This window comes from Typopeltis vanoorti, chromosome 15, assembly GCF_054136105.1.
Source record: "Typopeltis vanoorti isolate ZY-2024b chromosome 15, IOZ_Tvanoo_1.0, whole genome shotgun sequence".
NCBI lineage: Eukaryota > Metazoa > Arthropoda > Arachnida > Uropygi > Thelyphonidae > Typopeltis > Typopeltis vanoorti.
Genome location: NC_143563.1, coordinates 27,856,852 through 27,883,600, shown reverse-complemented (window position 1 = coordinate 27,883,600; position 26,749 = coordinate 27,856,852). Strand labels below are relative to the sequence as shown.

At 33.7% G+C, this 26,749-nt stretch overlaps 1 protein-coding gene across 2 annotated transcripts in view; it reads left to right on the top strand.

Annotated features, from left to right (window-relative positions):
* The window catches only part of LOC150098544 (uncharacterized), a 610,245-nt gene that overhangs the window by 269,527 nt on the left and 313,969 nt on the right, over positions 1–26,749 (top strand). For both annotated transcript variants that reach the window (XM_090405300.1, XM_090405297.1), the window contains exons 17-18: positions 6,781–6,913; positions 16,336–17,080. In XM_090405300.1, coding sequence (XP_090261426.1) covers positions 6,781–6,913; positions 16,336–17,080 — 878 coding nt within the window. The remainder of the gene's footprint in view (positions 1–6,780; positions 6,914–16,335; positions 17,081–26,749) is intronic.

Genomic DNA, 26,749 nt, shown 5'->3' with positions numbered 1-26,749 from the left:
AGAGACAACTGTAAGAAAGCTAAACACTGTGTAAAACTAACTAAACAAAAGTCATGGGAGGACTTTGGTAAGAACATAGAAAATGAATATCAAGAAGGTGGCAAGATATTGGAGGTTGTTCAAGAAGCTCAGAAATGGAGCTTCTTCAAATATTGCTACATGAAACAAGTGATGACAGCACAGTGGTAAAAAATATTCAACAGGCATGCAGTCAGGACTATATATTCATACTTAAAGTAGAAAAAGCCATCAAAAGCCTGAAATATGAAAAGGCAGCAGGAGGATGATATTCGACCAGAAATGCTTAAGTATGGAGGTATAAAAGTCTTAAAGTGGCTGCACTGCATAGTTCAGAAATCCTGGACAGAGGGACGAATTCCCGATGATTGGAGTAGAGCTCTCATAGTACCCATATATAAAAAAGGGAAATAAAACTGAATGTTGGAATTACAGAGGTATTTCATTACTGAGTGTTCCTGGTAAGATATATGCAAGTATACTTGAGAAATTATTGAAGATTTTGGAAGAGAAGCGTGGTGGAGAACAAGCTGGATTCAGGCCAAATAGAGGCTATCAGAATCAGATTTTCACTTTATGAGAGATAGTTGAGAAATCATGGGAATATAACAAAGATCTGTATTTAAGTTTTGTCGATTTGGAAACGGCATATGACAAGGTGCCGAGAGAGAGAGAGAGAGAGAAGATATTCAAAACGCTACAGTTATATGGTGTCAGTGGCGCATTATATCAAGCAATACTTTGTCTTTTTCTGAGTTGTAAGTCAGCAGTTAGAATTGAAGGATGTAAAGAAAGGTGGTTTAATGTTAAATCTGGTGTCAGCCAAGGACGTACATTATCCCCTCTGTTATTCATTATCTATACGAATCACGTTATAAAGGAAAGTGGTGTTAAATCTGATATCAAAATTAGAGATGTTAATGTTAGATCTTTGCTTTATGCAGATGATGTCGTATTCTAAATAAAATCTGCTACAAGTCTGCAAGATTCCCTGACTAAATTGAATAACTGTTGTAATAGATATGGTATGAAGCTCAGCAATAACAAGACAAAGACAATGAAAATAGGCAGAAGCATTCAAAATATCAACTGCATTGTGAATAGTGAACCTATAGAATAAATAAAACATATCAGCTACTTAGGCACGATTTTTAAGATGGTAAATTAAATATGGATATAGAGAACAGAATCAACAAAGCTGTTATGGTAGGAAGGCAACTGAATAAATTTATATGGAATAAGAGAGAAATTAGTCAAAACACTAAATTAGCTGTATGCAAGACAGTGTTCAAACCTGTTTTAACTTATGGATCTGAGAGCTGGGTCAGAAGTAAAACACTTGACCAAAAACTAGAGACTGCAGATATGAGAGTCCTGAGAAAGATTAAGATAAACTGATGATAAACTGATGCCTGAACAGATGGCATCAATTGCAATATCATATTAAAAATGAGGATATTAGGAAAGAACTTGACATTGTCAGTATCTAGGAATGCATTAGCAGAGCTAATCTCAGGTGGTATGGTCACTTAAATAGAATGGGAAAGGAAAGATTAGCAAAACAATTTTTCTCTGCCAGGTTGGCAGGAAAAAGATCCAGACGAAGATCAAGATATAGGTGGATTGATACGGTAAAAAGTGCCTTAGACCATAGAAATATAAAATCTTTTAATGTTGGAGTCTTGACAAGTAACAGACTGATTTGGAGTAAAATTGTAGATAGGAAGTTAGTAATGATGTAAATTTTTCATGTAGTACTATCATATCCTGTACACCCTTTGAGGGTATATACCAGGAATTTGATGATGATTATTATAAACAGAATTTTTAAAGAGAGTCATATACAACTTTTTGTCTATGTATACAATTTTAGCTTGATTTATAATTTATAACATTTCTTTTATTACATTTTAACCAGTGACATGGCACATTATTGCCTAAATTACTAACGTGAAGAAGAAAAAAACAAAAAAAAAAATTTTTCACTTTGTGCAGCAGTGTTCCACAGATAATAATTTATTGCTGTAATATTTTAAAATTTGTTATTGTTTTGATGAAATAAATACTTATGTCAAGTAAAGTCTAGATTTAATGAGGTAGGAGAAAATACCCATATATCTTAAGCATGTCAAATGCTTGTGCAAGAAACCAGCATAGTGTATGGTGTAATTACCACAAGCAGCTTTGGTTGCACTCCTCGAAATGACTTGACTCTGAAGGAGAACCACATTTTCATCTTTTTGAGTGCATGTTTATTTATTAATTTATTATTATTTCTTTAAAGATTTCACTGACTTGACAGCTATTTTAAAGTCATCCTTGTTGCTAAGTATTGTTTCCTTTGAATATATATATATATATAGTGGTATTTCACTAATCCGAACCTCCTTAGTCCGAACTGCGATTTGAAAGAAAAAAAAGTTTTATTTATTACGTATTATTATTTTGTGCACTATTAATTTAACTATTATTATTTATTTTATTATTATTATTACAGTACAGTATTTTTTTCATACTGTCGATTGTATGGTTATATTGTAGGCCTATTTTGATTTATTGTGTGCGTTCACATTTGCTTTTTTATACTGTACAGTACGTACTGTATTGTTGGCATGAATCACCGAATTTGAAATCAAATCAGATGCTGAAATTATAAATGTGATGCTACAGAATGAGTTAAAAGACGATGATGACGATAAAGAACTCGAAGAAAAAAAAGTAAAACATGAAGTTGACAGTTTTAACATGTGTATAGAATGGGCTAAGCAGAATGATATGCCATTCCACAAAATTTTATTGCTAATGCAGCTCCGAGAAGCATTCGAAAAAAGTTCAGCTTTCATGAAGTAAAATAAAATCAGTGACTTTTTTACAACGAAATAAAAAAACTTTTTTGTGTGTTATTTTGTGAAACGTTTTTTTGTGTTGTGTACAAGAAATTGATAATTTTTACCCAAATTAAGTTATGTACTGACCTATGCAATTTTATTAAATCAGAATCCTCAACAATATAGCTACTACAAAACTAAATTTTTTACTAAAATAAACTTGTGTACTGTTACATTACATTACATAATGTAATGTAATGAGTTGCCCTAGCTTGGACTACATGCTTTAGCTTACGCTAGTAGTCGCCGATACTTTTATAGTTTACTATATTCGGCATGAAATTCTTTGATTCCGATCTTTGAGTTTCTTATTCGGTTTTAAAATAATATGGGATTTAATATGCCCTTAATTTAAATAAAACTTGTGCACTGTATTATTTTTTAAGTTTTACATTACAGTTCAGAAGCTTTTTTTCTATCAGTTACTTCATTTATTTACAGAATTAAATTGATGTACCATTAGAATCCTGTTATTTTTGGCTTAAATGCTTGTTATTGTTGTCTCTTGGGGGAAAATTTGCTAATCCGAGCGATCACAGTTTTTATTAGTTCGGATTAGCGAGATACCACTGTATGTGTGTGTGTGTGTGTGTGTGTGTGTGTGTGTTACGGTCCAAGTAATTAATCGGTTTATATTAATAATTACGGGCTATTATTAATACAAACCAAATAACGAGGTTAAAGTAAATCATTTACGAGAATTAATCACATGAACCGGTAATTATTAATACTTCCCAACTATTGATGGTAAATGTAATAATTTTCAATTCGCTAAGTTTGCGGGAGGGTGGGAAAGTACCACGTGACTTTTGGAAATTTATTTCTGTTGATTTTTGATGTACACTTAAACCCATTGAACATTGTGAACAATTAATCTAATTATGCATTGATCATAATTTTGTGAGCTCCCTCTATCGATTGGCTGTTTTCATTATGAAATTCTGCGTATGGGTTTCAGAGAAAATTACAAATTACACATGACTCCCGGCTTCATCTCCCTGCTCTGGAAGAAGCTTAGTACTGATTACTCTGTTAATGGGAAAGGTTGCTTTTTCTTATTTACGTCAGTTGCTAGTAAGTGCATACATTTCTCCACATTTTCATTAATTTTGCATACCCATAAGCATAATGGGAGATTTAGAAATAATGAGAATTGCGATTTAACGACCAAGTTAATATGTTGAGATCGAAAAAAGAGAAAAATAATCAGTTATTTACAAGAGAAGAGTATTATTCATTTTTAACGAAAGTTAAAAAGAACAAAGAGAAGGTTTCCGGCAAAATACCCGCAGATTATCTACGGTTATCAAGATATGATATTGTAAAAATTGGAAATGTTGAAAAACTCGTCGTACCTGTTAAAAATGAAAGAGACCCGATTATATAATACACTTTCTTGGAGGAAAATTTTCAGTTAATTCATGACACTCATATTGCCATCGGCCATGGAGGACGGAACAGAATAATCAAAGAACAGGTTTCTTTATGAACCTTGCCAAAAAAAGGGCTCGATGTTAAACCAATTAAAAACAGTGAATTTAATTCTAGATGTCAGATTGATTCAATTGATATGCAGTCACAAGTTGATGGCAATTATAAATTTATAATGGTTTATCAGGATCATCTTATGAAATTTATTCAACTTAGAGCTGTGAAAACAAAACAAGCTGAAGAAGTTGCATATCATCTCTTGAATGTGTTCACAATATTTGGAGCCCCATGCATCTTGCAAAGTGACAATGGCCGGGAATGAGCTTAAGATTGTTCATGGAAAACCATGGCAAAGTCAATCATAAGGTTCAGTTGAAAGAGCAAAGACATAGAAAAAATGTTATCCACATGGCTTGAAACAAATAAAACAACAAAATTGTTGGAAGGGATAAAATTTATTCAATTTATGAAAAACAGAGCACATCACTCTGGGATAAATCGCAGTCCCTATGAAGCTATGTTTGGCTGTAAAGCTAAGGTAGGTTTGAAAACATACTTACCAGCAAGGGCAAATGCTGGTCTTGAAATTCACGCTTGTTCTTGTTATCATTCAGGGAGTGAGAGGTGTGATTGAATTGGATTAGCAGAATAATGAATTACTGACCGTTTAAAACTATATATTTAAAATATATGTACATTTAATTATACAAATACAACATTTATTTTACAAATGATATTCTATCTTTTTCAATTTAGTTACTTGTGTACAAATTCTACCCTATGGTTCTTCTTTATGAACTGGTCAATAACATTGTCCTAAAAAGTTGGTTGTAACTTAATTTTCCCAAGCACCATGCACACTTGTAAAGGTTGGCTGAAGTTCACTGGCTAGAGCTACTTTCACTGCACATGACCTGTGTTTAAGATGACGTGAAGGGAGCAGAAATGGCTATGCGCACGCATGAAATCACAGTGCTGTAGCAAGGACCTGTAAGCTCTGACAATTGAGCAAGCCAAGGTAGCTTTGACTAGACGAGCAAGCATCGGCCTTCACAAAGCTCAATTATTGCTGCATTAGCTTAAGTCGTCTTCTATCTACAAAAATAAAAGCCTAAATGGAATGCTTATAAATGCATGCATTTATTAACAAATAAATATTACTTCTTTCTCAAGTAATGAGCTTGCGCAGCAAGCATAACAAGCATGGAGAATCCGCCCCTGCTTACCAGTTGATACTTTGTCAGAAATCACGAGTGAAGAAGATCTTCAGATGATATTAAAAGATCAAACTAATAAGGATGTTGAATGTCAGAAGATAATCTCAGAGAAGGAAAACGGTATTAGGACAGAGAACGATGACAGTGTGGAAGTGGAAATAGATGATACGAGTGAAGGATCTCCAACTTATCTGTTGGAGATCCAAACAAAAACAGAAGTGAGAGTGTTAGCCGAATTGAAGGAAACAACATTCTTCTGAAACAGGAACAACCGACAAGGAAGAACAAAATAAAAAATATAACTAATGTTGAATTAGAAAATGAAAAAAGTAAGGAAAGTATTTCTTTGCGCTCAATGAAATCACAGAAAAAATTTAAGAATCTCGAAACTCTGCTAAGCAGTCACTTAAGAAGCAAGGTGAAAAAATGTTACCGCTTTCAATGACTAAATTTCCAATTGCAAATGTAGGAGAAAATGTTCGTTTAAGAATTCCAGATGTAGATAGGACTAAGACAGATAATGGAATATTATAGCTGTTATAATGTCTATTGAGAATGAAAACCTATATAAATTAGGTACAAAATATATGGTATTTTAAACCAACTCTCTTCGAGGAACAAATTTACCGTTTGTAAGGAAACTTTTATTTCAGTTAATGAAGTTCCTGATATTTAGATAAGTCTAAGAGAATGTGCCTGCAAGAATTCTAATTTAGGTGATCAAGGTTTCCAATATTGCAGTTGTACAGCCCATTGTAACTCAGATCGCTGCAAATATAAAAAGTCAGAAATCCTTTGTAATTCCAAGTGCCACAGAGGTCTTTCCTGCAAAAATAAGTAATTTGTTTTTAACTGGACAACAATATAATCATATAATAAGGTATTTATCTCCTATTTTTTCTGCTATAAATAAAATATTTTTTATAAAAAATGTTTTTATTACATTCACCAGACTCCTCTAGGAATTATTAATAATTACCGGTTCGTGTGATTAATTCTCATAAATTAGTTACTTTAACCTCGTTATTTGGTTTGTATTAATAATAGCCGGTAACTATTAATAATAACCAGATTTATTACATTATCCATAACATATATATATATATATATTCAATTTAAAATACAGTTTGATTGAAATCTTAAAAAAATTAATAGTGTAATATGGATTTTTTAAAAATCCATATTACACTATTAATTTAACTAGTTATCACTGTCTCTTCACTTAGGCTCCACCTAATCTTACATTACCTAGTGTGATTATTGCTGTCCATGATGAAATTCTTAACAGTCCTCCATTTCAATATAACTTTCATCCTGACCCATATAATTTTATTAATTCCTGGAAGAGAAAGCAAATAGGTAAGATGAATCTGTATTTCATATCAGTCTGTTGTTAATTAAAAACTTTGTTGTTGAAACCAGTTTAGTTTTTCCTTGTTAATCTATATGTGCATGTGAAAAGCAGGATTAGAATAAATTTAAATATACATATGTGTATTTTTTCTTCTTCTTATTTATTTTTTTTTATGAAGTCATAAGTACACAAAAGTTTTGTATTTTATGGAGGATGAGGAGGAAGAAATCGTACAAAAACTATACTATAGAAAAATATTAAGGTTAGTGATGGAGCTTGCTCCACTTTTGCTTGGAGTTGCCCTGGTGTTGTACTACCCAAGTGATCACTTACGCTTGGGCTTGCCGATAGTTTTTTTGGCATGAAACTCTATGGATTTGATGGATTTCGATCCGGGTTTCGTACCCGGCTATAAAATAAAACGGGATTTACCATCTCCCTTTAAACTTAACTTATGCTGCCGTTAAAATAGCCTTTTGGCTTATTTTAGTAGTAATAACAGTATAGGAGCACACCAGTTCAGCAATTCTATAGTAGAGGTATATGTAAGTTCGGTTCACTTAAAACCTTGATATTCCAGGTCTACCTACTCACTGATGAGACCTCAAAAAAGGTTGAAACCGGTCTGGGTAGTGACCTCTTCTCATAATGTAAAACAGTATATATATATATATATATATATATATATATATACAGGGTGTTCGGGATAAATTTGACAGTTTCGTAAGGAAAAAGAAAATCTTCTTTGTATCTATTAAATTTAATGAATTGACAAAAAAACATTACAGGCAGAGTTAATTACAATACTATCAACAAGATTTACTCAAAATAACCACGATTAGCATCGATCACAGCTTCAATTCTGCTTCGGAACCTCGAACAAGCTGATGCTACAGTCTCCCTGGGAAGGGCCGCAAAAACTGTTTTAATTTTATCCATTAACTGGGCTTTTGTATTACTGGAAGTGCGATTGGTGTCTTTTTCAACTGCGCCCCATACAAAATAATCCATGGGGTTAAGGTCTGGGGAGTTTGGAGGCCAAACATTTGGACTGGTGAAGTCGTAGAAATTTTCAGACAACCATTTTTGACTTTTCCCAGAGGTGTGGCAAGGGGCCGAATCCTGCTGCCATACATACGGCCTACCATTGGCTACCCTTGTTATCCAGGGCTTGACTACAGTTAGCAACTCCACGAACAAAGCCCGAATTCCAATGCCAGGGTTCTTCAACACCTGTTCCTGCAGATTTGCGAGGAATTCTGCTGTACGAACGCAATCAGATCGTCTGCTAGGGATCTTTCTTCTTTCTACATCCTCGTAGTCACCATTGCAAGTCTCTAGTTCATGCCTGATTGTTTTTACTGTATTCAGGGAGCATTGGGCAGCAGTCGTAATATCCTTATTTTGATGGCGGGCACGAATCATCATGATACAAGTTATTCTCTTCCATGATTCAGGTGGGTTCCAGCTATCCATCCTTTCTGACATCTTGTATATGAATGAAGAAGGGTCCAAACTTTTAAATGAAGAGAAGTGTGTGTTAATACATGTAACTTAAGGAAAAATATAATTAATTATAAATATGTCAAATTTATCCCGAACACCCTGTATATACATCTCTTAGGAGCTGTGTTTTACATTATGAGAGAATATTAAGGTTAGTGACGGAGCTTGCTCCACCTTTGCTTGGAGTTGCCCTGGTGTTGTACTACCCAAGTGATCACTTACACTTAGGTCCGCCGATAGTTTTTTCGGCATGAAACTCTATGGATTCGATGGATTTCAATCCGAGTTTCGTACCCGGCTATAAAATAAAACGGGATTTACCATCTCCCTTTAAACTTAACTTATGTCACTTGTAAAACAGCCTTTTAGCCTTTTGGCTTATTATATACTGTAGAAAATTTTCGTTTGGCATTGGATTACTTTCTAAAAGTGTGTAAATTAATCTTAACACCAAACAGAAAAATTTTCTAAATAGTAAACACACACACACACCTACACACAATATTAAAGTTATGCCAGGTGCTGTATACTGGACAAACCACATAATCATGATCTCTCAGCTAAGTTGTTGTTTGTTTTAATATTGATTTAATAATATTTTGATAATTATCAATTGTACCATTCTTTTGTGTGACTGTGTCATTGAGCATATTTATTTATTTTTGATATATTTATACTGTGTATGATAGATAAACCATGTTGTTCATGGTGGCAATGCAAATGAGAAACAGTGGTGACTAAAACATCACTGTGTAGGGGATTTTGTGACTTGTGTGCATGTTATGTATTTGTTGCCAAGAGAAAATGGATTGTGGTAGGTATTTTACAAGCCAGAAGTAGCAAAAGGTAATACTGAAAGCCATGAAACCAAGGTTTAAACGATGGTGAAAGAAAGTATAAATGAGGGGAGTAAAATTAGTGGTAAGATAGTGTATGTGAAAGTTGTGGTGACACAAATTTAGGAGAATATAGAAGACCTGAATAAAGATATAGCTCACTTGCATGTAGTCCTTCACAGCACAAAGTACGAGATTGAAACACAGCAGAAACAAGAGATTAATCAAACTGAGAACAGAAAACAGTAAGAAGTCCAAAGCATTAAAAAAAAAAAAAAAAGTAAGAATAAATGAGAGAAAGAGCATAAGCAGATAATTTCTGTGGCAATTCTGATAAGGGAGTACTTCACAAAAGCATTACAAAATCTTGTTTCCCTGGTGTGAAAATGAATAATATGGTAATACTTAATAATAATAGTAATGCTGTTAGAATGCAGAAAGGGAAGGTGAAAGAATTTCACCCTCCCTTTCTATTATTGTTTCGACTAGGACCAAAAGATGAGAAGTATTCTATGAGGGTGGATGTGAAAGAGTTATTGGAAGAAGTGAAAAAGAAGAGTGAGAAGGTAAAGTTTGTGAGTCTGCTGTCATGCTATGATAGAGGCGAACTGAGAAGGAGGGCGATGATATCTAACAAATCAATATGCAGATTGTGCAGAAGGAATATTGGAGAGTTTGTGGACCTATGACCTGAGTTTAATGGACATAAAGATTTGTACAATGCTGATGGACTGTACTTAAATGTATTTGGAGTTAGATGTCTAGCAAGAGCTTTGTTCACTGAGAGTGTGGAAGTGCAAAGTCAGGAAAACTAAAACAATTAGAACGAATGCAGATAAGTGTGTGTAAAGAACACCCATGAAGCAAATGAGTGTGAGAATGACAAACAAGTGCAGAATCTAGTCTCTCAAGCAAAAATATTGAATAGGGTAGTCAAATCAGGAAGTAAAGGTGGTTAGAGGCTTACAGGGATGTTGCAATTTCTATATACTAATGCCAGAAGTATTGGGAACAAGAGAGGAGAGTTTTTGGCATTGGTTATTGCAACCTTTCCCAAAAATTATAGGTACTGGTGAGACTTAGCTAAGGGAAAGAATGTAATTCCCAATTCCTAATTCCCAACTTTCCTGATAATCATTTGACAAAACCTTACACTGTGCAAGTGCCATAATTTCTGGAATATCTACTTCTACAGCTTTAAATTTGATTGCAACCATTCTGTGGTGAAGATTTGATAATCTGGTTAACTTTATGTAAAACTTAACCCTGTCTTATTTCTCAAAAAAGAAAAAAGAAAAAACATAAAAAAACACACTATTTTCTCTTGTGTCTTGGTTTCTTTATCTTGGAACAGCTATTGACTGTACGAATTACAAATTCATCCAGATTTCGACTTGCCATGTCATTGCTTACCACAAGACTGGTGTCCCGCTTACTCAAGGCTTAAAATAACCTTACAAAGGTTCTGTGTTTGGTATTTAGTGGCAATCTTTCTGGATTATCTAAAAATAACCAAAAAAGACATCAATTATAATATATTATATATTTTTTAAATCTCAGTGTATCTACAATGCTTATGTACGATAGGTTTACAGCCTTTTATGGATAGGAATTACATTATTATTATTATTAAGAGAGACCTCCAGGGAGTCAAGGATTCATTGAGGGGGGACCACGTAATACATACACCAGCTATCATATCTGTTACATTTTGAAAAGTTATGGAGACAACTACTGTGTTATAGAGTAAAACTTTAGTTTAATAAAAACCAAAATCACCACTCAACGTTTCAACCTTCATATTAAGGTCATCCTCTGCACAATATGTACAGAGAAACAAGCTGCACTACAATCTACATGGTTTGCTAAAGTTACTGACCAACCGTTACTACAATTATTGGCCTGACCTCTGGTGGAAAAAAAAAAAACCTTTACTACATCAAAGCTAGAGTCTTATTATTATCTATTCTATTAGATTACAAAACTAAGAGTTGGACTGGAGAGCAACATGTTTTTATATATATATATATATATATATATATATATATATATATATATATATATATATACACTATACATATAAATTTCAACCAGTTGGTATGGAATAGTTTCCTAAAGTATGCTAGATACTAAGTGGGCTGAATATGTGCCATCCAAATTCTTGGAATTTTTATCATCATCGTCATCAAATTCCTGACATGTACCCTCAAGAGGTGTACAGGATAAAATAGTACTTCATGAAAAATTTACCTCATTACTAACTTCTTATCTACAATTTTCCTCCAAATCAGTCTGTTACTTGTCAAGACCCCCTACATTATCAGATCTTATATTTCTATCGTCTAAGCTACTTTGTACCGTATCAATCCGCCTATATCTTGGTCTTCCTCTGGGTTGTTTTCCTGCCAACCTGGCAGAGAACACTTGTTTTGCTAATCTTTCCTCGCCATTCCGTTCAAGTGACCATACCACCAGAGATTAGCTCTGCTAATGCATTCCTGGATGCTGACAATGTCAAGTTCTTTCCTAATATCCTCGTTTTTAACATGATATTGCCATCTGTTCATGCCTTGAATCTTTCTCAGGAATCTCATATCTGCAGTCTCTAGTCCTTGGTCAAGTGTTTTACTTCTGACCCAGCTCTCAGATCCATCAGTTAAAACAGGTTTGAACACTGTCTTGTATACAGCTAATTTAGTGTTCTAATTTCTCTGTTATTCCATATGAATTTATTCAATTGACTTCCTACAGTACCAGCTTTTCTATTGTCCATTGTTTATGTCCATTTCTGTTGTCTATTTCCATATTTAATTTACCAACTTCACTAAAAATCGTGCCTACGTAACTGAAATGTTTTACTTGTTCCACAGGTTCTCCGTTCACAACGCAGTTGACATTTTCAGCGATTCTGCCTATTTTCATTGTCTTTGTCTTTTTATTGCTAACCTTCAAAGCATCATATAACATCTTCCGCATAAAGAACTGACATTAACATTTCCAATTCCAATATCATGTTTAATACCACTTTCCTTCATAATGTGATCCATATAGATAATGAATAGCAGAGGGGATAATGTACATCCTTGTCTCACACCAGATTTAACATTAAACCATCTTCCTGTACTTCCTTCAATTCTAACTGCTGACTTGCAACTCAAATAAAGACCAAGTATTGCTTGATATAATGCCCCACCGACACCATGTAACTGTAGTGTATTGAATAGCTTCTCTCTTGGCACCTTGTCGTATGCCTTTTCCAGATCAACAAATACTTGAATACAGATATTTGTTATATTTCCAAGCTATCTCAACTATTTGTCGTAAAGTGAAGATCTGATCCTGACAGCCTCTATTTGGCCTGAATCCGGCTTGTTCTTCACCAAGCTTTTCTTCCACAATTCTTCTCAACTGTTTCTCATGTGTACTGGCATAAATCTTACCGGGACACTCAGTAGGGAAATACCTCTGTAATTCTCACATTCAGTTTTATTTTCCTTTTTATATATGGGTACTATGAGAGCTGTACTCCAATCATCAGGAATTCGTCCCTCTGTCCAGGCCTTCTGAACTATGCAGTGCAGCCACTGTAAGACTCTTATACCACCATACTTCAGGGTTTCTGGTTGAATATCATCTACTCCTGCTGTTTTTCCACATTTCAAGCCTTTGATGGCTTTTTCTGCTTCAAGTATGGATATGTATTCCTGACTGTATGCCTGTTGAGTGTTTTTTTTACCACTGTGCTATCCCTGCTTGTTTCATTTAGCAATTTTTCGAAGTAATTACTCCATACTTCAAGGACATTTTTTCTCCTATTTTCATGTTATCTTTATCATCTCTAACTTCTTTTACAGCACTCTTTCCTCCATTTTTATGCTTTTTCAACAACCTCCAGAATATCTTACCACCTTCTTGATATTTATTTTCTATGTTCTTGCCAAAGTCCTCCAGTGACTTTTGTTTAGCTGGTTTTACACAGTGTTTTGCTTTCTTACATTTGTCTCTGTATTCTCTAAGCGCAAAAGCTAAATTATTTGCCAGGAACTTTTAATATGCTTTCTTCTTTTCCTTCACTGCCTGTTTAACTTCCTGTGTTCATCATGGAGTTATAATTTTTCTATCCTTGCAGACAACTTCACCACATGCCACTCTGGCTGAATCGATCAGGGTTTTCTTCAAGGTTTGCCACTGAATCTCCAAGGTTTGCTTCTTGTTCTCAAACTCTTTCATTTTTCCTTCAATAATCTTTGTGTATTTTAGTCTACAGTTCACATCTGAGAGCTGCTCAACTTTTATTCGCTTTAAAATTTCTTACATGTCATTCTTTTCAATATGAAAGTTAATTTTATCCTGCTTAAGACTAAATAGTGATCACTTCCAATTTCAAATCCTCTGTACACTCTGGTGTCCTGCACCAGGGAGAAAACATCACTATCAACAATAACATAGTCAATGAGATTTTTCTTATTCCTTGCTTCTTCTCTCCATGTGAATTTGTCCACATTTTTATGTTGGAACATGATGTTAATAATAACCAGTCCATGTCCTGAGCAGAATTCCAACAGGTATTTGCCATTATTATTAGCTTTGGAATTTTTATGCCACCATTATTGTTGAGATATGGGTGGTTAATCAGAATTTCACAGGCAGGCTTTAAATTTTCTTTCATACCAGCTTTTTGTGTGATGTAAAGAGCAGGTACTTTTCCAATCAGTGTAGGGTGTTGAGAGCATGATCTGAGTAGATGGTTTAAAAGTGGCATTAAGATTATAATGGTGAAGGATCCTGTTGATTTTTTCTGATAACCCTTTAATGTATGGGACGGCTATGGTTTTACTGTAATCTATATTATTGTTTGATGAAGTTTTATGAAGAACTTTATTAATAGTATTTTTGTTATATCCATTATTTATAAATGTTTTGCTAATAATTTTTAATTCTTGTTTAAGAGCTTGCTGATTAGAGCAAATTGTTATAGCTCTGTTTTTAAGGGTGTTAATGACTCAAAATTTTTGCGATGGGTGGTGAAATGAGTTAGCATGTATATATTGGCCAGTATGTGTAGGTTAGTGGTAAACCATGAACAATAGACTGTCTGAGAGAAGACGTGTGACCAGTATATCCAGGAATGGGAGCGAGTTCTGATTTTCAATTTCGATAGTAAATTGTATGCTTTCATGTTGTTTGTTTAGGTGGCTAAGGAATGTGTTTAATGTTTGTCGACCGTGTGGCCAAATAACGAAAACATCGTCAATGTATCTAAGCCACGCGTTTGGTTTTAGAGTAAAGGAATTAAGAGCACTTTGCTCAAAAGCTTCCATATAAAAGTTAGCAATTGGCGGGGATAGTGTTGAGCCCATGGCTGTACCTTCTTTTTGTAGGTAAAATTTATTTTGCTACACGAAGTAACCGGAACATAGTACATGGACAAAGAGGGCTGTAATGTCGGGTAGAAATTTGTTCCATAGAAGAAGAATTTTGTCACTGATTGGAACATTTGTGAAAAGGGCAGAAATGCCAAAACTAACTAATAAATCATCTTTGCTGAGTATTGTTTTTAATTTTGTTCATAAATTTGTCTATCATATCTGTTCTTGAATCCATTCACAATTAAAAATAAAAAATTAACTGAAAATTTAATTCACAATTTTTCTGATGGTCATTTGACAAACCTTGTGCTCTGCAAGCACCAAAATTTCTAGAATATCTGCTTTTGCAACTTTAAATTATGATTTCCAGACCATTCTGTGATGAGAGTCGGATAATCTTGTTCATAAACTTAATCCTGTCTTATTTCTCAAAAAAGAAAAAAAAAACATTCAAAAAATAAGGTGATTTCTCTTTCATCAAGGTGTTTCTTTATCTCTGAACAGTTATTGACTCTGTACGAAATTGCAAATGCCATTCGCATTTCAACTTATGTCTTTAAGTTCTCCTGAAAAAATTCTTGACCCAGAGCAGACGAAAGTAGTTATATTCATTGATGACTTGTCTCTCATGAATTCAGTATACACTCTGTCTCACAAATGTTAAGTTTCTGCTGCTTACATTTTCTAGATTATTGTTGATTAGAATTGGCATAAGTAATTCTCTAGCTTTTCTCAAAATCTGCAAAAACATGCAGCGTTTAAGTTTAATCCCCAAATGGACAGTTTTTATCTTTCTCCTCATTCATTCCCTCTGTTGTTATGTTTTGGAAACAGCCTCCCTTCTTATGTATTTCTTGATGACTATATTCTGTTGGTCTTCAAATCCAATTAGCAGGTTTGTCCATTTTCCATAACTTTCTGCACATTCCTGATACTCATGTATTTGAGATTGAATGCGCTTTGCTATGTGTACTTAGTGTAAAAAAAAAAAATAATAATAATAATAAAATAAATTTTAAAAAATTAAAATTTTTATAGTTCTGATCTAATTATTAATCTTCACTCTTATTATTATCATCAAGAAATGTTTCTGTGTATTGTTATCTGCTGTTATCCAGTTAGTATTCTTTATGTGTATATTCTTTGTTTTTAATTTTTAATGACGTGGACTTATGGATTATGTATAAGTTGATCAGTAATGATCATTAGTTTATGAGAAGGAACATATTAACATTTATTCTAACTGCAGTGTTGCTCCCCCCCCCCCCCCATAAGGGCTTTGAAAAGCCTATAAAAGTTTCATACTTGCTGGAATATTTTATTTTTTTTTTTTTTTGTAAGAATTTGCATGTTTTATAATACTTTCTTCACTGAAAAAGTTGACCTTAGCAGCCTGCTGAGTTATGCTACTGAGGTTTCTTATCTACATGTTGCTGTTGCCAAGGGACTGGACTGCAGATCCAAAATTATTATTTATATGCTAGAAGTTTTCTCTCTCTCTCTCTCAAAACTGTTTAATGGAATACAAAATACTCTTGATGTCAACTGTTTCTTATAAATCCTTCTTTGTATGAAAAGATATTAGTGTTATGTAGAAACAATGTATATCTTTTTCTACCTAAATTTATTCAAGATTTGTACTCTGTATATGCTTTATTCTTCAGAAATATATCTATAGAAATTAACTGTAATAACAATAATCACTTTATTTTATAGGATTTTCCAATGCTAATCAAAGTGAAGTGGAAACTTCTAATGTTAACACATCAGAAAATGCAATATTAGAACAGAATGTAATTGGTGATACATCACAGCAAAATAATCCTTGGACATATTCTCCAGATTTTACTAGTTCAACAACTGATCACTCATCCTCAAATCATGATATTTCAGAAGATTTTGTAAGTGTTAAGATGCATGCTGGTAGCGGTCTTAGTTCAAAAGGCGATAAAATATCTGCATCTGAAAATTGGTTGCAAAGGAATCAATCTTCTGATTCAAATCCATCTGCAAAATCTAAGTTATCAATCTCATCCATGAACAGAAAAGCCAAGAGGAATAGAAAAACATCACAGAACACTACAAAATCAAACTCAGAACTATCTTTACCTTTATCACAGAATACAAACTCTCTGCCATTAGAGCAAAGTAATTCTCATTCTTTTAATACTAGTGATATCTCCGAAAATTTTGTGCCCACAAAATTGGACTCTGCTAAAATGCATGAAAAACCTACTAGTGAAAAATTATCATCATCTAACATTCCTAGTACCATTTCATCTTTTCATTCTGAATTAAGTACTTCAAAAGGAGATGATATGGAAGAAGGACCTGTACCAAACAAATCCATATTGAAATCTAATACTGAAAGTTCCTTTATAGCTGATGAGTCAGTCAGTGTGACATCTGCTGATCCTGAGAATTCTGGTTTTCTAGATAGCAGTTTCAGTTCTTCAGCTAAGTAAGTAAAGACTTTTTAACTTCACTTATACATTTTTAATTCTGTTAATTTTATTTTTATGAAGAAAGGTTAATTTCATTTGCAGAATGAAAAAAATATGAAGAATCAAATAATGTAGAAGGTTGAATTTCACTTCAAGATAAATTTATTTTCACATTCTTTTATTCCATCACATTAAACATAATGGTTTCATTTCCTTTCACTTTTTTTATTTATTTATTTATTTGAGTTTTTTTAACAGTTGTCTGACCATGGAAGGAGAGGTCTAGGAGGTCATCCCACTTGGTGCTGTTGTGATACCAAGAGATAGAAGGTTGAGAATGGCTGCTAGAAAGGATTCCTTTGAAGATGAAATGTACAAGATTATGGTGTGAGTTACTGTAACCTTAACAGTGTGCTTAGAAGGAGAACTAATTAAGAAAAGATCTAGAGTGTTGGGTGATTGGAGAGGATTGTCTGGTATTCTGGTTAATAGATGCATGATTTGCATAATGTCATTACTTACAGCCCGTACTTCAGTTTGGTTAGTGTAATTGAAAAAAAAAAAAAAACACTTTTACATATAGGTAAATGGATAGCAGGAAATCAAGCTTTAGGAATAAGAATTCAGATTAGGGGAGTTTTAGGGAGAGTAGATGAATGATACATAATGCAGCAAGGAAACCTTTAGCCAAAGAAACTCTTATGTTTGATAATGATCTCCAGATGATGATCTTGATATGAAAATTGAAACGTCGGGATAATAAAAAGAGTTATTTTAAAACGGTTGTAGAATCCATAATTTCAAAAATGAATTTGGAGATCATAATTTAGAGTTACAGAGTTTGTTGCTGCACTGTCAGTTATGGAGATTTTTGTAGTGCAAGGTTTGTTAAGTGAGAAGAAGAAATGTAGCATACTCTCATCAGTAAAACTGTGCATTGGATTGGTGGTCAGTCACTGGAGCAGATCACTGATATATAGAAGGAAGAAGGGAGGGGTGAGAGGACAGAACCTTGCAGCACCCCAGTATTACTTGTGTAGTTAGAAGATGAACAACCATACACCATCATGTGCAAGTCATTACAGTAAGAAAGATGGCAAAGCAATTGCAGAAGTCATGGGACAAACCAATTGATGTGAGCTTACTTACTAAATAGACCCTTCTTCCAGACTGGAACAAGTGCAACCACTTGGGATTTGCCAAACTTTTCAGTGGTATTTATCTAGAGGTGGGTGACATAAATGACCAGATACCCTGTTGATCATCATTGGTGTAGTCCATACTGGCAATCATTTATTAGTTAAGTACCATTGAGGGTAACATATGAGTTGGTGTTGATGGTTGTTCCTTCTATTACTTTGGAGAAAATTGGGGTGAGAGAGAGAAATTGTGGTGATAGTTTGATAGAGTGGAATAAGAGAGCATGAAAAAGGACATAGAATAGGAGTTAACTCTGGATTGCAAATCTTCAGGACAATTGTAGGAATGTCATCAGGACCAGGAGATGGTTTGGTATCTAAATTGAATAGGATTTTTTATCACTTTTTTGATGGAAGGTTAATGGGAGTGTTGAATGTTTACAATGATTAAGAGACATTTACCAAAATCATCTGTGCATTCATGCATTTAAGGAAAACTAGGATGTCATCTGATTGACTTTTTTTTTTTTTTTTTTTTTTTTGTGTGTGTATGTGTGAACAATGCAATAGACCCATCTGGGTGACCTCTCTTTCACAGATTCACTCCACACTCTCATAGATGTGCTTCTGCTTGATTCATTTCTTATAAATATTTTCATGAACAGCATTCTGCTGAAGTGGCCACCATCATTAAGACTAATGAAAGAGTCATAAGCCCCCTTTGAGCAGCAAGCCTTCTACATGCTAAACCAACATCTCTTCCTTCACTTTCATTCCATCTACTTTTTTTGGAACAGCTTCTCCAAAATAAAACCCCGGAACGAACAGAGCCTGTACAATAGGTGTTACAATTTGCAAGTCAAAAATCACAATCTTTATATTGCAATAAAATATATTTTATTATTATTATCCCAAGACCCCTTAGAGTCAAAGACTCATCTAGGAGGTCCTTTTGTCGTACACACAACTCATCATGCTGCGTCTTAAACCCACTCAAAGTCTCTGCAGAACCACACTATCAGGCAAGGCATTTCAATTATTCACAACTCTGCATGCAAAAACCTCTTCTCACTCCCCTGATCTCTCACCATTTTCTGTCAAGCCTCTTCAACATTGATCCTATAACAACCTATTTCAACAAATATTTGTCAAAAATTTTTCCAATAATTCTTTGATCATTCATAAAGAAAATTTGTGACTATTATACCAATCAATTTTATTTCCTTATTTTTTTTTTGTGTGTGTGTGTGGGTGTGATATTTGTTTGTTTCAGTGGCCAACAAGAGCAGTTTGCATTCAAAAAGAAATAATGATTGCATGACAACAAAATTACTCAATAACCACAGTAATAAACTTTAATGAAATTAAAAATATTTCATACTGAAAATAACAGTACATCATCAGTGTGTGAATATAACAAGCAAATCAAAGAACAGGAATATAAGGTACATACCGCAATCAGTTAAAATCAACCAATTAAAAATGGTTGCTGCTTGCTAGAAATCAATAATATTAAGACTAATTTTGATATTTACATAAGACGAGAGTGTCTCAAACTTTTGGGAGAGATGGACTATCATTCTTTCTGATTTGTCTTGGAGACTGTAAAACAGTTTCACAACTTTTTTGAAAAGCTGTTCATATTTAAAACTGCTCATATGGGGAAGGCAAACTTCATCCCACAGGATACTATATTTAGTGTCAATACTATGCTGTGCCAGACTAGACTTTTAAGGTTTCATGTATTCAATGTATTATTGATGTTCATTAATTCTTTTTTTTCCTTGGAACGGTTCTGCTCAAAATATGTAACATTTTGTTGATGGGAAAATATGTGGGATTAAGGTGATACTACTTCAAAATTCTATGAGTAGAGGTTCAGAGATATCAGAAATGTAAGAGACTAGAATCCTGCAGTCTGTCAAAAAATCCTTAGGCATTGGAATGTAGGAGTCAGTTACCTGTTGGATTTGATTAGCATTGTGACCATTTTAATTCCATTAAAATTTTGATAGAAGTTCTTGTGAAAGAGGAGTACACATTATGTGCTCTAATAATTAATGACCTTGATAACACCAGTTTTTTGGGAAATGTGATTAGCAGACTGTTGATGAATGTATCTACCAGTAAAGGTAGGTTTCTAATAAACATTAGTTGACAAAGTACTGGAGGCTATCTTAGTAACAAGGATGTTCAAAAATGGTATAAACTACTAGTATTTTCTTTTTCCAGGTTAATTGAATGCGCAAATGGAGACTGTTGAGTTGATGAAAAGTGGTAAATTCATCTTCAGAATGAGGCTAAACAGCAAAAATGTCATTGACATTACAAAATCAGAATAATTGGGGATAAATAGATGAGAACAAGGTGACTTCCAGATGGTTCAAAAAAATAGTTTTTCAAAGATGGAGACAGAGGGCTATCCTTGGCTGTGCCTTCAGTCTGTTTATAGATCTTATTTTTCCAGCTGCAATATCCTGATTGTATAACAAATTCAAAAATCTTCACAATATCAGGAGGTCAGTCATCATAACAGTAAACTAATAGTATCAGATAATGAATTGTTTGGAAATAGAGAAACAATGTAGAAGCTGACTAACATATCTGACTCTTCTATTTGAATTTCCTTGATTTTTTATGTAAATATGTGGAATTCTTGATCAGTGATCGTGATTGTCCATTATGGATAGTTATTAAAAGTGAAAGAAATTTAGCAATTCTATATCTGGGAGAATCAGTACACTGGATCAAAGATAGATGCTGAAAATTTTTTTTTGCTTGGTCATAATATAAATTAAAGATGTCAAGAAATTATATTTTTGGTCCTATATCCAAATGTAAACAAACAAAGTTTGCATGTAAAGTGTCTTCATGACTTAGCTATTTGCATGTAGAGGCCAGTGACTTCACATCAGTTGCCTAGTATCCCATAATGTGACGCACACACGCTCTTTTGGACATGTATAACACTATGAGAAGGCATCTTTAATTTATAGTGCATAACCAAGTGAAAAACTTTCAATATCTATCTCTTATCGAGAGTATTTTAATAATAAGGTGATACACCTTTTCATTACGTGTATATGGGAAATATACGAATTTACATTACATCAACTTTGGTATCTCTTCTGGGTCTGGCTCCTGCTGATGACTCCCACTATATCATAGCAGCTGGAGATTAGAATTGTAAAAATCCTTGGAATGTTGGCAAGATAAGGACTTTTGTTATGTTTCCTTTGTTTTTCACTTGTATATTTTAATTTTATTTTACTGATGCTAGTTGCAGTTCCCCCTCCATTAGCATTGGATAATTTAAATGAATATTAAGATTTCTGGTAGTGCAATTAATATCTGCACTATAGGATTACTTTTGGCCATATCAATGCTGCCATTTTATAGTAGTTCAGCTATGGCATTTGCTGGTGGTGTTAAATTATTTCTATATCATGGGGTTATTTAATTTTCTATCTTATGACTGAAAGGTTTCTTATAATTAAACACATAGGTTTTAGTCCCACTCCCCTCCCCCAAAGATAATGGTATCAATTCCTTCAAGGTTGCAAACTCTAGGAATTGAAATTCCAGCATGTGAAGAAGCAAGACAAGTGACTAAGGTTTTAAAAGAGATAGTAGGGGGCTAGCAAGATTTATTCTTTCATGCTGTATGGCAGAGAGAAATATTGAATTGTAGTTAAAGATGTGGAAACCGGGGATAAAGTACTATAGAGTTTTATTCCAAGGTAGCAGAATGATTCCTGTAATGGTAGGAAGCCATATTAAAACAGTAAAAATTGAGATATTTTCAATGAAATATATAGAAAACAGTAATGAAATTCTAATCCATACATTCTCAAAATGGGATATACCAGGCAAAGATCCAAGCTGCTTTCTGGTGAGGTTGCCTTCACAATGGATATAAAGACACCCAAACCAAATTTTGTCAACATTTGTACAGATCGAGTTATGATTAACTATCCCACAGCACAGAGGCAGTGCATTGTGGTTCATATGAATACTTGGATGGCAACTCCCCAAATCTAAACATTTTAACCATATGAAGTTCAGTCATATTGCTAATCAGTGTCTCAAGACCTTGTTTGAAATCAAAAGTTCTGAACATCGCATTAATACCTGCCTTTTTAGAATTTTCCCCAAAAGAGTGGGGGCATGGATAGAGCCAAACAGACAAGTATATACATCTGAGATGCATAAAGCAGAGTTCCTGGATCTTCAAACTTGGTCTGATAAGGATGGTGCTTTCAAACAAACTACTTGGTAAAATCACAAAAGTGCATGACAAACTCAGCCAGAAATTAGTTCAAATAATTCCAGAACTGCAACAGCCACATTATATCAAATGTGAACAACATTAGTTGAAGTTAACAATAATGAATTTAGTATGACAACTGAACATATACAAGACCAAACGCAAACAAATGAAATTGTTATCCAAGGAGAAATGCAGAAGAAACAAAAAAGCAAGTAAGACATCTGAAAGAACTTGATATGCAGACAAGATCATCAAAAAGAAAAGATGAATTAATAAAAAAATGGAGAATAAACACAAATAACTAAAAGATTAACTAAAAAATGAACAAAATCTAAAAGGAGAAGAAATGATAAAAAATCTAAAGATGAAGAAGGTTGTGGATCATCAAATGAAGACTCATCAGGCTCAGAAGAGTTTATGGGCTATGGAGAAATATCTCATGCTGATAGAGGGAGAGAGAGAGAGAGAGAGAGAGAGAGAGATACAATTAAATAAAAAATCAATTTACTGATACAAAGTTTTCTTGGTATGATTATCATCTACATGAAAAAAAAATAACTAGCTTCCAAATCAAGAATGGTAGCTGTGAAATTGAAATAATGGCAGGCAAAGAGTTTACAAGAAGCAGGCTACACAGTTGCTTCTTTACAATTTAAAGACCTCATCAAGTTCATCCAAAGTCTAGAAGTTCAAGACTTACTAGTGACACTTCACTAATCATATCTTCTCCTTTTTTTTTTCTCATTAAATGCATAAGGATTCCACAGGCCTATTAAACTGTATGAAACTTATGCTATGTGATAATATTGGGTTTTTGTTTCTCCAAGAAACTTACTTCTGCAGATATAAAAATTTTATCATATAGATATCAGCTTCTTTCTTATTGTTGCTTTGGAAGATTTAACAGGGCTGGAGTAGGGATTCTTATTTTTGACTCCCCCTCCCCCTTGGGTCATTCTGTAATATCCAAAGGGATGCAGAGACAATAGACTGGAAATGCTGTGGATGTGTTATAAATGTTTATGCTACATCCGGTGAAACAGTTAGAAAAAAAACTCTTTCAGGAATTGCAGCCACATTTATATGGCCCACTGCATCATAGCAACTGGAGATTGGAATTGTATTGAAACCCCACATTAGATAAAACAGAACACCACCTGAGAAGTAGAAAAGTGGAATGATGACAGTTAACTAGATGCCTAACACATGTCTTGACAATGCTCAACTTGCAGATATATGGAGAATTTAGAATATTAATCTCCAGGCTTACATGCACATGAATCAGGGTATTGGTATCTTGATGAAATTTATATCTTTTCTTCTCATATAAATAAGATAATTCAGATAAAACATCTTGACATTAACATGTCAAATCATAACCCAATTGTACTTAAATTTTGCAGCATGGAACAAGAGATCAGTTTTGTCCATGGCAACTTCCACCAAATTTCCTGTTGATCTTTTCAACTGAATGAACTCCACATCCTTGATCCTCTGTTCATACCAGAATAATGCTACCTGGACTAGGACATGTGGTTAAAATTCAGACAAGCAGTAAAGCAGAATATGATTGAATGAGGAGAGGAACATACTTTCCTCAAAAGAAAAAAAGTTGAAAGATCTGTATAAAAAAGAGAGACACTGATTCATATCAAACCAACCAGTGGAGGCTGGTAAAATTTTAAGTGGGGGAGCTGCCTATACAAAATAAAAAAAAAATTCTTTTTTTTCCTAATTAGTAACCAATTTATTAATAAATAAATGTGTAGATTTATTTATTAATAAATTGATTACTGATTAGAAAAAAAATAATAAATATTTATTAATAAATTGATTACTGATTAGGAAAAAAATAATATTTTTTTATTTGTATAGGCAGCACCCCCACTTAAAATTTCACCGGCAGCCACTGAAACCAACCCAATATTAGTGAACTGTCTATTGACAGTTCACCAAATTCCATGAAGAAAGGACTTTCAAATCTGCATGGATGGGGAAGACATGCCCACCACACAAAACATCCTTTTTTTGGTATTTTGAAAAAATTCAGCAAAATTAGTGGAATAACTGCCGGTGCTGACAAGACAAAATTAAAAGTTTTTGGAAAGTGGGATCTCAAAAGCATTCCCTTCGGACTAATCTCTAAGAGAGAACTTTTCACTGTACTTGGAATTCCCTTCTCCACTTATCCAATATTACCAGTTCAAGAACATATATACAAAAACCTTGAAAGCTTTGAAGACCTGAAAATTCAGCCGCTTTCCTTTTATTCTAAAGCCACAGTACTTTAAATAACTTCCTTGCTCAGTTGTACATAATGAATATTACAGAAGCTGAAGAAATGCAATTATGTGGTAATCTGTGCAATTTTTTTTTTTTTTTTTTTTTTGGTTCAGCTGATACCAAGAAGTTATAAGGGATTTATCCTTTATATGCATTGTTAATTCCGTGAGCTAATTACCAGTTATGTATGACCAACTTATAAGCCTTGCTACTAGAAAGTTATAAGGGAATTTCTTCAACTGTCAAGGAAGCATGGAGGCTTTGGTCTTCCACTGTTAACATTTAAGCAATACAGCTTCAAAAATCTATAAAATGTTGCAGACCTTCTTCAGTACTACCTTGATTTTTCATCTCCTGCTGTGTGGAGTAAGTGATTATAAAGGTCCCAAAGCTGAGATTGTTCCTGAATACTACAGCATTCTGTGCTTAACTCTAAGATTATTACAACATTCTGCCATTGACATGCTTTCCATTAATAAAAGCAGAACTTTGTGTAAACAAATCTTTAACTCTTTCGCCATGAACTTACTGAAGTTATATGAAGAAGATACGCTAACAGAAGGGATCTTGCTTGGAGAATTGCATATGGTCACCTTGCAGTAATTTCCAGCAAATGTAGACGTACTTTAACATTGGAGATCCAATCCATTACAGATTGGAAACAGTAGAACATGCATTCTACAGCTGTCGTGTATTTGGAACAGATTATGTAATGTGTTGGGCATTCCACTTCCTTCTTACAACAAAATAGTTTTTTTTTTTTTTTTGTAGTATTCCCCACATGTAAGCAATGGGAAGAGAATTTAGAATTTGGAAAGTTAGGAAAAAACATGGATTTGAAAAAAAATGAAAACCAGCAATATGATATTCAAATGCCCTACAGCATTCTTATGGAAATTTTATTGTGATTTTTGTATTTAGAAAGAAGCATTCTAGAAGATACAAAATTTTTGGCTAGGTGATGTAGATCATCCACATTATGCAGTATTCACCAGGAAGGGGTGGGGAGATAAAAAAAAAATTCAGTCTATTTTTACAATGAGAGGATTTTTAAATGGTTCCATCTTCTTAGTTCACTGTGGTCGTATGGTCAATTGCAGCAGGAATGACTGGAGAGTAAACCCAAACAGAGAAGGCCAACTTAAGGTGTTTAAGGCTAACCACCTGGGTATCTGTCATTTTTGCACTTACTAAAGTGCAAAGTTATTTTTGGTTGTTCATCTGTATAAGACTAATGAAAAAGAAAAAAGCAATAGCCTTTGGCCACATGGTGATATTACAGATCTGAGGTATTTTCTCTCTCTCTTTCATACTATTCATCTGTTTTTTTTTTCTTTCTCCTGCTATCAGGCTCTCGTGCACTCCTATACTAAGTATTTTATGCTTATGATGAACTCCGCCTTACTTTTTCACCCCAATAAGGGTCGAAACTGGTCTGGATAGTAACCCTTCCCATAATGCTTAGCATTATACACATCTGAAAGGGTGTGTGTGTGTGTGTGCTTTGAATTATAGGATATAAAGCAATTGGTATAGCCTCTGTATACAAGTAACCTAGTCATTTAAGTCATTTAGACACTTAATATGTATGTGTTTGCTTACACTTAGATAAAGGATTAAACCAAGGATATAATTTCTTGGTATCTTTAATTCAGAGTCAGTACATTTGAGAATGGGTCTTACTGTACAACCTTCTTTATGAATTTTTGGTAAACCATATAAACAAGATGCCCTTCCAAAAGAAATGCATAACTTATCCAAACCATTTTGATCTCAAATAACTTCAAGGAGCTTACTTAATTGTTTAATCTGTGTTTTTGTAAGATTACAATTAATCAAAAACGGACCTCTACCTATCAAGAAATTAGCTATAACTCTACATGGATTAACAGTTAAATAACCTCCTTGATGAAGTTGTTAGATGAGATCAAAATACTTTGTATAAGTTATGCACTTATTTTATAAGGACTCATTATTTATATGGTCTACCAAAA